General features: G+C 46.2%; 2 protein-coding genes across 5 annotated transcripts; one reads left to right on the top strand and one right to left on the bottom strand.

The window, feature by feature from the left end:
* The first annotated feature begins 194 nt into the window (after positions 1–194).
* LOC109880746 (zinc-binding protein A33) lies at positions 195–3096 on the top strand. Of its 2 annotated transcripts, XM_020472945.2 has the most exons (6): positions 198–872; positions 1349–1444; positions 1528–1761; positions 1886–1908; positions 2014–2132; positions 2287–3096. In XM_020472945.2, the coding sequence occupies exons 1-6, from the start codon at positions 468–470 to the stop codon at positions 2874–2876; spliced, it is 1467 nt and encodes a 488-aa protein (XP_020328534.2). In that variant the 5' UTR covers positions 198–467; the 3' UTR covers positions 2877–3096. The 2 variants fall into 2 exon arrangements, with proteins under 2 accessions (XP_020328533.2, XP_020328534.2); XM_020472944.2 differs by having other exon boundaries at positions 195–872; positions 1886–2132.
* Positions 2843–10998, bottom strand: LOC109880747 (RNA polymerase I-specific transcription initiation factor RRN3). 3 transcript variants are annotated; one of them, XM_031827991.1, is made up of 18 exons: positions 10875–10998; positions 9969–10080; positions 9787–9843; positions 9601–9690; positions 9373–9502; positions 9230–9289; positions 8666–8729; positions 8468–8537; positions 8086–8184; positions 7877–7972; positions 7635–7764; positions 5632–5762; positions 5391–5521; positions 5070–5254; positions 4205–4313; positions 3912–4064; positions 3680–3770; positions 2843–3569 (listed from the first exon to the last, which is right to left on the bottom strand). In XM_031827991.1, the coding sequence occupies exons 2-18, from the start codon at positions 10062–10064 to the stop codon at positions 3411–3413; spliced, it is 1851 nt and encodes a 616-aa protein (XP_031683851.1). In that variant the 5' UTR covers positions 10065–10080; positions 10875–10998; the 3' UTR covers positions 2843–3410. The 3 variants fall into 3 exon arrangements, with proteins under 3 accessions (XP_031683851.1, XP_031683850.1, XP_031683852.1); XM_031827990.1 differs by lacking the exon at positions 10875–10998 and adding an exon at positions 10271–10566; XM_031827992.1 differs by lacking the exon at positions 10875–10998 and adding an exon at positions 10241–10412.
* Positions 10999–13095: the final 2097 nt, after the last annotated feature.

The following is a 13095-nucleotide window of genomic DNA, read 5'->3' as shown; positions in this document are numbered from 1 at the left end:
ATGAGATATATCTTGACAGTCGTCTTTCACTTTTCAGTCTTTTAAAGGCTTTTAAAATGATTGATTGTGTATCTATATCCACAACCTTTAACAATGTTGCAATTCAAAACATGTAACAGGTTCTAGGCTAAACCAGTTTGCAGCTATTCCACATGTGACCAATAGGGCTCGACTTCCTGTTTCACGTTGCTGTCTGTCACGCAGTACTGTGTGTCTCTGGAGTCAGACACAAACACAACTCAACAGACAGGAAAACAGCCTGCACTTTTAAGGTCTGGCATTACAACAAGAACAATGGAAGAATAGGCACTTTGAGTATCTGTTTTGAAAATCAAAAGGGAGGTGATTTCTGAAAGACAAAGTAAATAATCTCCACGTTTATATGCTTGACATGGGAATGTAGTATTGTTTAAGCCAGAGGATATCTTCTTCACAGACTCCTGGTACCTGATCAGGTGAAGACATACATGTCATCCAGTGTGTGTCTCCCAGAGGAGGATCTCTCCTGTCCTGTGTGCTGTGACATCTTCAGGGACCCTGTCCTCCTACCATGTAGCCACAGCTTTTGTAAGACCTGCCTACAATGCTACTGGAACACCTCGGCCCTCAGACAGTGCCCTGTCTGCAGGAGAAGAGCTTCCAAGCGCACCCCTCCCTCCAACCTGGCTCTGAAGAACCTCTGTGAAGCTTTGCAACAGAGCAGGATTCAGAGCTCAGTCGAGGGGAACCGTGTACTTTGTAGTCTACATGGAGAGAGACTCAGATTCTTCTGTCTGGTGGACAAGCAGCCTGTCTGTGTAGTGTGCCAAGCCTCGAAAATACACAAGAACCATGACTGCGTACCCACAGAGAAGGCAGCACAGGATTGCAAGGTGAGAGACTGAATAATAATTGAAATGATAATTGAAATGACTCTAGTATGTATATGCATGAAATAACTTAACTGTTTTCATAGTTAACGTTGCCATTTTCTCAGGAGCCTGTGGCCCCTGGCAGTAGAATGCTGTTAATCAGGTCTATCCTGACAGTATATGTGAGTGTACAGTATTAGCAGAGAAATTTAAAAGTGTGTAAAGTATTATATCTGCATTCCTATGGGATAAAAGCTGATCTGCTAGTTATCCGTCAGTGAGTGGCGTTGATGGACATACAGTGTGTTTGCAGAGTAAAACATCTTTAAACATAATAAATTATCTCAGGTATTGAAAGGGTTATTTTAGTCAAGCGACACACCTGGCATTGAACCTATTGTTAATTTATTTCACATAATTAAATCTAGACATTTAATCGAGTTACAGCTTGCTGCTTTCATAAGAAGCCTCATGTTAGAATACCCTCTGACTTCTAGGATGAGCTCAACGTAGCACTGAAAACCTTACAGCATACTCTGGACTCCCTCATTAGACTGAAGGGAACCTCTGAAGAGATGCTCGAGTCCATTAAGGTAATCTCTACAGATGTCATCTCAGTTTCCTTTTCATTAAAATGAACTTAAATCCATCAAGTTGTGCTCTAACTGCCCCTCAGAATCAGGCCCTGGAGGCAGAGAGGCAGATAAAGGATCTGTTTGTGGAACTCCACCAGTTCCTGTATGAGGAAGAGGCAGCGAGGCTAGCTGCTCTGAAGGAGGAGGAAGAGGAGAAGATAGGGCTGATGAAGAGTATGATGACAAAGGCTGCAGCAGGGATGTTATACCTCAAAGAGACTATAACAGTCATAACACAGGAGATGACTGATGCTGAAGACATGACATTGCTCCAGGTCTGTACTGGCACAATTTACACATTACACACAAATTTTAAAAAGGCAGAATAATTGTTTTTGAGGAGAGGATGGGATAAAAAAAAATATTCAGCCACAATATTACACTTTCTTTGCTTTTCAGAATTGTAAAGCCACTATAGAGAGGTATGTTGAAATCCCCCACCTCTCTCTGTCGATCATTCTATTTTTTCCTCCCTCTCTCTGCTTTGGAATATTGAACAGGACAATTGTATTATCTTGTAATTTCAGAGCCCAGTGCACAGAGCAGGGCCCGGAGAGGATTTCAGGGGCGCTGATTGATGTAGCCAAGCACCTCTGTAACCTCAAGTACAGAGTCTGGAAGAAAATGCTTCTGCATGTTGAATATAGTAAGTCAATTTCAATGGTTAACAGAGATGAGGAGATAAGAAGGTTAACTCCCACAGCATTTTAACCTGGCAGAGAGAAGCTAAAACAGTGGTGAGTGACCCAAACCCTTTTCCTGTCTCTAACCCAGTCTCTGGCCCATTTCCTCCTCTTCAGCTCCTGTGACCTTGGACCCAAACACAGCACACCCCTGCCTCTTCCTGTCACATGACCTCACGTCCCTTCAGTACACCAGCCAGCCCCACCGTCTCCCTGACAACCCTGAGCGCTTCCACATGAGTGCAGAGGTCCTGGGCATGACCGGGCTTAGCTCAGGAAGCCACTGCTGGGTAGTGGATACAGGATGTAACAACGACTGGATTCTGGGCGTGGCCTGTATGTCTGTCACCAGGAATGCGGAGGTCCAGGCCCGGCCCGAGAACGGGTTTTGGACCATGTGTCTGCGAGACAGGGAGTACAGAGCGATGACCTCACCCCCAACAGCTGTGACAGTCACAGAGAAACTCAAGAGGGTCAGAGTGCAGCTGGACTGGGACAAGGGTCAAGTGTCTTTCTTTGACCCTGCTGATGACGATACACCCCTTTACTCTTTCTCACACACGTTCACAGAGAAAGTGTTTCCGTATTTCTATACGCAAAGCAAACACCCTCTGAGAATCCTCCCTGAGAGGATGTGTGTTACAGTGCAACAGAGTGGGACAGGACATCCCTGTACAGTATATTCATTTCTGTCAACCCACAAATAGTGTGACTTTTATTTACAGGGTTGTGTACGTCAACTATGTATTTGATACTCCATACCTACAAGCACAAGTTTACAGATATGTTTCCCGTTTCATCTACTGCAGGTGACCTTTCTTACAAGTATCTGTTCTGGTTAAGAATTTCAATAAGGGAACATGTTTACAATCTGTAAAATGATATAAATCATTAAAATGTGTTGTTCAGAACTTGACACAAATTGTAGATCAGAGACAACCAAAATCAATGAACTATTGAAAGTGTCAGAATTCTCTTTTGTAAATACAGTTACCTTCGCTGAGAACACAAAAATCTTTCGATTTTCCCATCCTAGATAAAACAAATACATTTTCTTTCCATAGTGGAGTTAAATTAACTTATAACATGTTAACTGGTTAATAGTGAATAACATAGAACCATTATTATAAAATGAATAGCTCTAGCCACGCATTGTACACTTTGTGTTCATAATCTTTTGCGTCCTGGAGTAGGTTCTTGATGGGGTGGTGATTGTAGATGGTTCCGACTGATACTTCTCTTCAGTGATGATAGGGTCTCTGTAGGAAGGAGATGGGCGGCGAGCCCACACTGCTGGGGCTGTGGAGGTGTGACTCATACGAGCCAGGGGTCATACCCATCACTCCCTTTGTCTCCGGTGTCTCCCCTCGCAGGAAGTCATCCTCATCTGCATCCGAGCACTGAGACAGAGAGAAAACAGCCAATCAAACCACAAAAACATCCAATAGGGAGACACACAGCATCCAATCATGTGTGTGCCTGAGAGAATACAAGACTGTCTGTGTTTTACCGGTCTGACTCTCTTGGTGGTGACTGTGTCCACCTCAGTGTCTGCTGGCTCCTCCCACACCTGGTAGAGGGGCTCGATGAGTTTACTTGACCTGGAGAGGAGAGAAGAAAAACATGATCAGAAATTGAAAATTAACTCTCTTCTTAGAGTTCAGGTTGTACTACTGCCATCTCCAATTTCTCCTATTTTGTGCCTACTGATAAGTGGTCCCTGAGAAGGGGTCATGGGTTACCTCTTGAGCACATAGGGGTCGAAGGGGAAGAAACTGTCCAGGGGGTTGGTGTTGGTGGACACACAGTCGCCCCCCACGGAGCTGCGGACCACGGGGAGAACATGGCGGTTGTTCCTCTCGATGATGGTGTAGCAGAACACCAACTGGTACTTTCTGTGGATGGATGGATACACGTCTGGGTCAAACAACCACTTCACATTTTTAGAAGCAGACAGAAACTAACACAGTGCTGTAGCAGAGGGTAATTGATGTGCGACTGGCTTAAAGGGTGGTTGGTCGGTGTACCACTGTACCTGGTGATGGCAGCAAACATGTTGGTGACGGCAGGCAGGCAGACCTTCAGAGGGTTGAGCTGACACATCACTATCCTCTCTAGGTTCAGACTCTGCAGGTACGCCAGCCCTGGGAGGGAAACAGACACACAGTTATATAATACTGGAAACTGGTAGAGAGCCCCCCCTTACAGACACACAGTTATATAATACTGGAAACTGGTAGAGAGCCCCCCCCCGTACAGACACACAGTTATATAATACTGGAAACTGGTAGAGAGCCCCCCCCGTACAGACACACAGTTATATAATACTGGAAACTGGTAGAGAGCCCCCCCGTACAGACACACAGTTATATAATACTGGAAACTGGTAGAGAGCCCCCCCGTACAGACACACAGTTATATAATACTGGAAACTGGTAGAGAGCCCCCCCGTACAGACACACAGTTATATAATACTGGAAACTGGTAGAGAGCCCCCCCCGTACAGACACACAGTTATATAATACTGGAAACTGGTAGAGAGCCCCCCCCTTACAGACACACAGTTATATAATACTGGAAACTGGTAGAGAGCCCCCCCCCGTACAGACACACAGTTATATAAATACTGGAAACTGGTAGAGAGCCCCCCCCGTACAGACACACAGTTATAGAATACTGGAAACTGGTAGAGAGCCCCCCCTTACAGACACACAGTTATATAATACTGGAAACTGGTAGAGAGCCCCCCCCGTACAGACACACAGTTATATAATACTGGAAACTGGTAGAGAGCCCCCCCACAGAGATTGCCAGGCCAGTGAGATATATCAACTGATACAATAAAAAACAAAATTGTAAGTAACTGTGTATGTGTTTTACACGCATGTGTAATCCCCTACCTTTCTTCATGTTACCCTCCAGGATGCTCCTGTGTCTGAAGATGAGTGTGTAGAAGACAGCCTGGCAGGCGTTGTAGAAGGGCCCGTGTAGCGTGATGTCACAGTAGGCCCGGGAGCCGGAGTCCTGGCTGTCTATGTATAGGTGGAGCCAGGGGACCAGCAGATCCAGACACGCACGTACCGTACTGCAGGACGGAGAACAGTCAGAGAATCTTAGTCAGGGGGTTAGGAGGGACCAGAGAGTATGCTGCGTAGAACCAACCACACCCCAACATGCTCTAAGGAGCCCTTTCTGATCAGCAAAAGTAGGGTGTGACTCACGCGACGGGCAGGAAGTTGGCACGGGCCAGGAAGCTACCCATGTAGCCAGCGGCAGATTGGCGCAGTACTGCCGGGTGAGACTGGCTCTGCAGTAACCTCCACAGGTGTTCCAGAAACGCCTCTGCCAGAGCCTGAGAGAGGGGTCAAACACACAGCCAATCAATCGAGTTACCCACTCAACTGTTCTATAAAATGCCACTACTATAAAGCTGCACGGATGCACACTGTTGCGAGTACTGACCAGTCTGAAGCTGCAGAGGTAGAAGAGGGCGTATTGGACGTGACAGGAGGCGTGTGTAGGTAGGATAAGTTTATCAAACACACACACCAGGTCCTTGTACAGATCCTTAGTCCGCTCCACATCCAGACAACCTGCCAGAGAGAGAGAGTAGAGGGGGAGAGAGATGGAGGGGTGGAAGGGGAGGAAGGGGAGAGAGAGTAGAGGGGTAGAGAGAGTAGAGGGGGAGAGAGAGTAGAGGGGTAGAGAGAGTAGAGAGAGTAGAGGGGTAGAGAGAGTAGAGAGAGTAGAGGGGTAGAGAGAGTAGAGGGGTAGAGAGAGTAGAGGGGGAGAGAGATAGAAGAGGGGGAGAGAGATGGAGGGGTGGAAGGGGAGAGAGAGTAGAGGGGTAGAGAGAGTAGTGGGGGAGAGAGATAAAGGGGTGGAAGGGGAGAGAGAGGGGGAGAGAGAGTAGAGGGGTGGAAGGGGAGAGAGAGTAGAGGGGTAGAAAGAGTAGAGGGGTAGAGAGAGTAGAGGGGGAGAGAGATAGAGGGGTGGAAGGGGAGAGAGAGTAGAGGGGTAGAGAGAGTAGAGGGGGAGAGAGATAAAGGGGTGGAAGGGGAGAGAGAGTAGAGGGGTAGAAAGAGTAGAGGGGGAGAGAGATAGAGGGGTGGAAGGGGAGAGAGAGTAGAGGGGTAGAGAGAGTAGAGGGGGAGAGAGATAAAGGGGTGGAAGGGGAGAGAGAGTAGAGGGGTAGAGAGAGTAGAGGGGGAGAGAGAGTAGAGGGGTAGAAAGAGTAGAGGGGGAGAGAGATGGAGGGGTGGAAGGGGAGAGAGAGTAGAGGGGGAGAGAGAGTAGAGGGGTGGAAGGGGAGAGAGAGTAGAGGGGTAGAGAGAGTAGTGGGGAGAGAGATAAAGGGGTGGAAGGGGAGAGAGAGTAGAGGGGGAGAGAGAGTAGAGGGGTGGAAGGGGAGAGAGAGTAGAGGGGTAGAAAGAGTAGAGGGGTAGAGAGAGTAGAGGGGGAGAGAGATAGAGGGGTGGAAGGGGAGAGAGAGTAGAGGGGTAGAGAGAGTAGAGGGGGAGAGAGATAAAGGGGTGGAAGGGGAGAGAGAGTAGAGGGGTAGAAAGAGTAGAGGGGGAGAGAGATAGAGGGGTGGAAGGGGAGAGAGAGTAGAGGGGTAGAGAGAGTAGAGGGGGAGAGAGAGTAGAGGGGTAGAAAGAGTAGAGGGGGAGAGAGATAGAGGGGTGGAAGGGGAGAGAGAGTAGAGGGGTAGAGAGAGTAGAGGGGGAGAGAGATAAAGGGGTGGAAGGGGAGAGAGAGTAGAGGGGTAGAAAGAGTAGAGGGGGAGAGAGATAGAGGGGTGGAAGGGGAGAGAGAGTAGAGGGGGAGAGAGAGTAGAGGGGGAGAGAGAGTAGAGGGGGAGAGAGAGTAGAGGGGGAGAGAGAGTAGAGGGGGAGAGAGAGTAGAGGGGGAGAGAGAGTAGAGGGGGAGAGAGAGTAGAGGGGGAGAGAGAGTAGAGGGGGAGAGAGAGTAGAGGGGAGAGAGATAGAGGGGTGGAAGGGGAGAGAGAGTAGAGGGGTAGAAAGAGTAGAGGGGGAGAGAGATAGAGGGGTGGAAGGGGAGAGAGAGTAGAGGGTAGAGAGAGTAGAGGGGGAGAGAGAGTAGAGGGGGAGAGAGAGTAGAGGGGGAGAGAGAGTAGAGGGGGAGAGAGAGTAGAGGGGGAGAGAGAGTAGAGGGGGAGAGAGAGTAGAGGGGGAGAGAGAGTAGAGGGGTGGAAGGGGAGAGAGAGTAGAGGGGTAGAGAGAGTAGAGGGGGTAGAGAGAGAGGGGTGGAGGGGGAGAGAGAGTAGAGGGGTAGAGAGAGTAGAGGGGGAGAGAGATAGAGGGGTGGAAGGGGAGAGAGAGTAGAGGGGTAGAGAGAGTAGAGGGGGAGAGAGATAGAGGGGTGGAAGGGGAGAGAGAAAGGAAGCAGAGTAAGCACTGTCTTGTCATATGTCTAGTGAGTGTGTGTGAAGACCCTGTGCTCACCGTTGACGTGGCACATGTCCTTGATGAAGGCCAGCAGCACAACCATGAGAGTGTCCAGTCTCTCAGCGACAGGGTGGACCATCACATTGGTCCCTGCTGGACTGGACTTCACTGAACAGACATCCTCATCCTGTGTGAGAGAGAGAGAGAGGAGGGAAACGTCACACCACATCAGTCGCAAAATGGAGAACTATCACACCAGTGACTGTTGTATGTAAAACATAGCAGATCTAGTCAGTCACCATGTCAAAGAGGCCCTCCTCCTCCTGCTCTCCTTTCAACTCCTGCTGCACAGTGTTCTCCTCCACCTCCTCTATCTCTCCCCGGGGAGCACTCACCTGGAACACAACACACCGTGTTAGCACACAAAAAACACCTATTTCTCAGTGAAGAACTGGAAAGACAAAACACACACACACGAGCAACTGTGGCTTAACTAACACACACTTACGTCCAGTTTGAGCATCCTACTGATGATGAGTTCCAGGACGTCTCGTCGTAGAGAGGGGATGTACACCGCCACCCGCAGAAGGTTATGGACATAACACTCCTGGGGAGAGTGAAAGACAACCATACTGTACAACAACTTGACAGAAGGTTATGGAATTAACACTCCTGGGGAGAGTGAAAGACAACCAAACTGTACAACAACCTGACAGAAGGTTATGGACATAACACTCCTGGGGAGAGTGAAAGACAACCAAACTGTACAACAACCTGACAGAAGGTTATGGACATAACACTCCTGGGGAGAGTGAAAGACAACCATACTGTACAACAACCTGACAATAAAAAAACGAAACATGAGGCTCCCTACTGCAGCCACTGCTTACCAGGGTTCTGGAAGATTTCTGCACAAAAGGAAAGTTGTCAATCAGAATGGGCATCAGGAAACAGCTGGTGCTGAAATGAGAAGGATGAAAAAATATGTTTGTTACCAGTTTGCATTGGGGGTCAACAATTCCCAAGGTCAGACCTGGGTCTGAAAATGATCCAGCAACATGTTGTAGGATTGTCTTATGGCTACGTACGATGGGACATATCTGCCAATCAGCTGCAGGGCCTGGTGACACTGGTCAAAACTTCTTGGAAGGTCTTCAAATCAAGAAAGAAGAGAAAGGGTTAAAACTGTGCAGAAATTAAAAGAGTATTTGCCGTTTTGAACTAACATCTAACGTTGAACAAGTTGGATCTGTGAACTGGGTGTCATTATACCCTTTATATTGCAATGGAACGTTGATTCTGTAACGTTTGAAGTAAAAACAAAATTGTAACATTGAAGTAAAACTAAGATTTATGAGGAGGTCTGTCAGCCTGACTAATCAGTAACCATAAGGGGTGGGACTCCTGCAGTGAAAGTCCCCAGTGCTAGAGTCTCTGTGCATTATCTTATCTACACCTCACCTCCCCTCTTATCATCCTCACTCTTCAAGGACTTTAGAGGTGTGCCTAGTTTCCCTAAAAGGACGAGTGGAGCAGCCTTTTACCAACTGCAGTCTCAGGTCACTATGAATTTACTGCAGTGTGTATTTCAATGAAACATTTCAGGGACCTTGGTTTTCCATCGCAAACAGTAATGAAACAGTAACACCTACTTTCATCGTCATCATCCGAGTCAGAGATGTCCACTCCTCCCTCACAGATCTTCACTCTCTCTGGAAAGGAAGGAAAAACAACACGTCTTCAAAGTAGCCATATTGAGTTATCAGAATGTCCACGCAGACAGACAGGAACTCACTGGGTTTGAAGTTGGAGACCACCATCTTGAGGCAGGCCCGGAGGTAGACCGTCTGGGCAGATACCAGGTTACTGAGGAAGGACAGATACTCCTCCACTACGGCAGGGCTTCGGCCCAGCCACGGCAGCCTCTGGTTCACAGAGACACAAGGGGTAGATACAGCATTAGAAAACTGTTCCTGGACTGGGCAGTACTGTCCATCTCTTGATTCAAGTGTTCCATCCTCACCAGAGCCACATAGATCAGCTGCTCATGGTCTTTGCTGAGTTGTGTCACACAATTCCGGAACTCCTGCAGCCAGTTGATGATTTGGGCATCCTGTCAAAAAGGAAGACATTCTATTATCATTAAGACCTCTGGAAATGTCCTTGTTACACTGTACATGTAGCAGAACTGCTAGTCGTGCTCATTTACCTTGATATCTGGATCTGCCAGCTGATGTTTCAACAACTCATAGTCACTGGTGTCTCCCTTGAAAAACAACCAACCAGCAGCAAATACTGTCATATGTATACCAGGTTATAACTACAATCCAGAGTGAATCACAAAAGTGTCTAAGGCATCCAAGTTTGGTGTCACTGGATTGGAAATCTCACCTGTTTGAATTTCGCTAACGTGGCAACAACATTGCCCCCAAACCGCACCGTCTTCAAGGGGGGAGTGTTCATGAAATCTCTCCCCTCAATCTCCATGCTTTACACACACGCGCTGGGGAGGGAATGATGGCAACAATAGCGCGCGAGTAAATACAGAGTGGTACAGAGTGGTAAGCAAGTATTGTGAAACATAAAGCATGACAACACAATACAGTTAGCACAGCTTGCTATAAATGTGCTAGCTACTATTAGTTTGATGGTAATGGGCTTACAGAAACGTATTTGAAAGGCTTCAGTCTTACCAATCAAATTAAATCGTGTTCAGATAGCTACAATTCTATTTGCAACGCAAAATGCTATTTCGATCCTGATACAATTAAACGTGCCTTCTCCATGCCGCTAACTTCACAACAGGAAGACAGAATGGTGACCGATTTTATTTACGGAAATGAATGGTAGATTCTTCTTCCTGTACTAGCGCCGTGGTCTTCTATGGTGCTTTACTGCAACCTACCGTGGCGGAGCAATAGGCATATTTGATAGAACAGTTTCATCAGAACATGTCACCTTTGCCATCGCTGCCTATCTGGATTGAGCGTTATCAATCCGACTCTAATACTGCACTCTACATTTATGGGGAGGGATTAGAACATTGGACACGGCATTTGGGCTCCCGAGTGGCGCAGCAGTCTAAGGCGTCACTACAGTCCCTGGTTCGAATCCAGGCTGAATCACATCTGGTCGTGATTGGGATAGGGCGGCGCACAATTGGCCCAGCATAGTCTGGAGTAGGCAGTCATTGTAAATAAGAATTTGTTCTTAACTGACTTGCCTAGTTAAATAAATGTTACATAAAATTGTAGGGAATGTTTTTTCAAGCAGTAGTGAATAATTGACAGCGCTTACCTCAATTCAAGACGTGGTGAAATCATGAACATTCATGATGTACTTGTCCTGCTCTGAGTGTGTGTCTCTTCCAGCAGTTCATCCAGCAGGCTCCCCACATGGCGCATGGGTTCAACCCGGGCATGTAGCCTGGTCTCATAGACCAGACATAACATAGTAAACGTAAAATAGGAACGATCAAAGTATAGTTATATGTTTTATTTGGTATGGTTACATAAGACAGATGGTTATTATTATGGTTATGAAATGAGGGTGTTGGTTGGGGTGGATGGGTAGGCATATAACGCAAACGTCTACCAACCCAAAGGTTGTGAGTTCAAATCTCATCAGGGATAACTTGAGCATTTTAGCTAATTAGCAAATGTTCAACTACTTACTACTTTGTAGCTATGCAACTGCTTTGCATGTTAGCTAACCCTTCCCCTAACCCTAACCTTAACTCTTTTAGCGAACCCTTCCCTAACCATAAGGTTAGCCACCTAGCTAGAATTTGTAACATATACTGCGTTTTGCAAATTCGTAACATATAGTCTGTTTTGAAAATTCATAGCAAATAAACATATAACATAACATGGACATCCACAAATGAATACATACCATATTAAACATATCATACTAAATGGATTGTGGATATACATACAGAATATTACGAAATGCACTGAGACCAAGTTGGGGCATGAGACCAAACCAGATGCTGGCTGAGCAGAAGCAGCAGTAACAATGATTGGTGCACAATTGGCCCAGCGTCGTCCAGGTTTGGTCGGTGTAGGTCATCATTGTAAATAGGAATTTGTTCTTAACTGACTTGCCTAGTTAAATAAAAAAAATTGATCTACAATTCAACGCATTGGCTTTAGGCACATTTATTCCCACTGATTTACCAGATATCTACTCAATACTCTGTCGCTATATCTCAACACTACTCATCCACTCAAAGCCCAACACATCCACTCAGACATACCTGTACACAGAGTATTGCATTTCGGTCATTGAAAATGTTGTGCCCATTAGGCACAAACTGGTTGAATAATAAAAAAGAAAAAAAAGAAATGTGATGACTTTGAATCAACAGTGTTCAACCAGTTTGTGTCAAGTGCAGTGGTGATTTTAGCATGTAACAATACATTAATTGCACTAAAACAGTTACAAATGGTGCCCACAAATTGTTAGGGCCTACATAAAGCTGTGCCAACAGCAGTCCCAACACCTTACCACTGCTCCACCTGGCTATCAGCGGAGCCTTGTCTGGCAGCGAAACAGTTCATTCAGCCTAATTTACTGCCTTTTAAAAACAACATAGCTGATATGGCTGACTTGCTTAAACAAATGTGGTTTCTACTAACAATATAGATGTACAAACTATGGCATTTAGATGTACAAACTATGGCATTTAGATGTACAAACTATGGCATAAATGGACGACGAGCGAATAAGAGGCAATGTGTAATTTGATTAAGACATTAATGAACGAGGTAGGATGGACGTAGACAATATAACTATTTGCTCAGCACTTTTGAAATGTACAGCAACAGAATTCCGAACATGGACCTTTCTTACAGTATTCTCCCTGTACACCAAGTCAGAACTGTAGGATAAATAAAGGGGGCATATAAGCAGACAATGAAAACTCTTACAAAAATCAATTATGACATTTTGCTAAAACAGGCTATAGGCTACATGTACACCAAGTCAGAACAGTAGGCTAAATTATAAGGGGAAAAGGGACCAAATTATTAGGGTGAGGCACATGGGCTATTAACAGCTTACTACACAACATACACTTAGTATTACTTTCTTAGCTACAGTATACATATCTCCCTGGCATATTACATCATTTATGCAGCAGCATACAACACGTTTTTGGACTTACCTTGTTGTGCTGTGCTCACGGTGGTCCTTCATGGGCAAACTTTGTCATCAAAGTCCGGCATTCTCTGGATTTATGGTTCTTTCAAGACAACTGGAAACTCTGAAAAAAACAAGAAACGTGCAATTCTGAGTTGGATGATCGTTCAAAACGTATTTTCCCAGTTGGAGCTCCTTTTTTCCGAGTTCACAGCTGTCTTGAACTCACTGAAATTTGAGATTTTCCAGTTCCAAGTTTCCAGTTGTTTTGAGCGCAGCAGAAGTCATGATGGATTGACAGCATGCCCAATGTTGAGTGTTTGTCCTTTTAAGCTGGGAAAACTTGGACCACACAGACACTCCACTGAATAGCAGG

The sequence above is a fragment of the Oncorhynchus kisutch genome, linkage group LG6 (assembly GCF_002021735.2).
Source record: "Oncorhynchus kisutch isolate 150728-3 linkage group LG6, Okis_V2, whole genome shotgun sequence".
Classification (NCBI taxonomy): Eukaryota; Metazoa; Chordata; class Actinopteri; order Salmoniformes; family Salmonidae; genus Oncorhynchus; species Oncorhynchus kisutch.
The sequence above is the reverse complement of the archived record's forward strand: the minus strand, read 5'-3'. Positions and strand labels throughout refer to the sequence as shown.

Coding starts and splice junctions, on each gene's coding strand:
- LOC109880746 (XM_020472944.2), top strand. CDS start 468: ATGTCATCCAGTGTGTGTCTCCCAGAGGAGGATCTCTCCTGTCCTGTG. Junction 1,445..1,527: donor AGATGCTCGAGTCCATTAAG/GTAATCTCTACA, acceptor ACTGCCCCTCAG/AATCAGGCCCTGGAGGCAGA. Junction 2,133..2,286: donor GCTTCTGCATGTTGAATATA/GTAAGTCAATTT, acceptor CCTCCTCTTCAG/CTCCTGTGACCTTGGACCCA.
- LOC109880747 (XM_031827991.1), bottom strand. CDS start 10,064: ATGGAGATTGAGGGGAGAGATTTCATGAACACTCCCCCCTTGAAGACG. Junction 9,844..9,968: donor CGTTAGCGAAATTCAAACAG/GTGAGATTTCCA, acceptor TTGTTTTTCAAG/GGAGACACCAGTGACTATGA. Junction 7,973..8,085: donor GTAGGATGCTCAAACTGGAC/GTAAGTGTGTGT, acceptor GTTGTGTTCCAG/GTGAGTGCTCCCCGGGGAGA.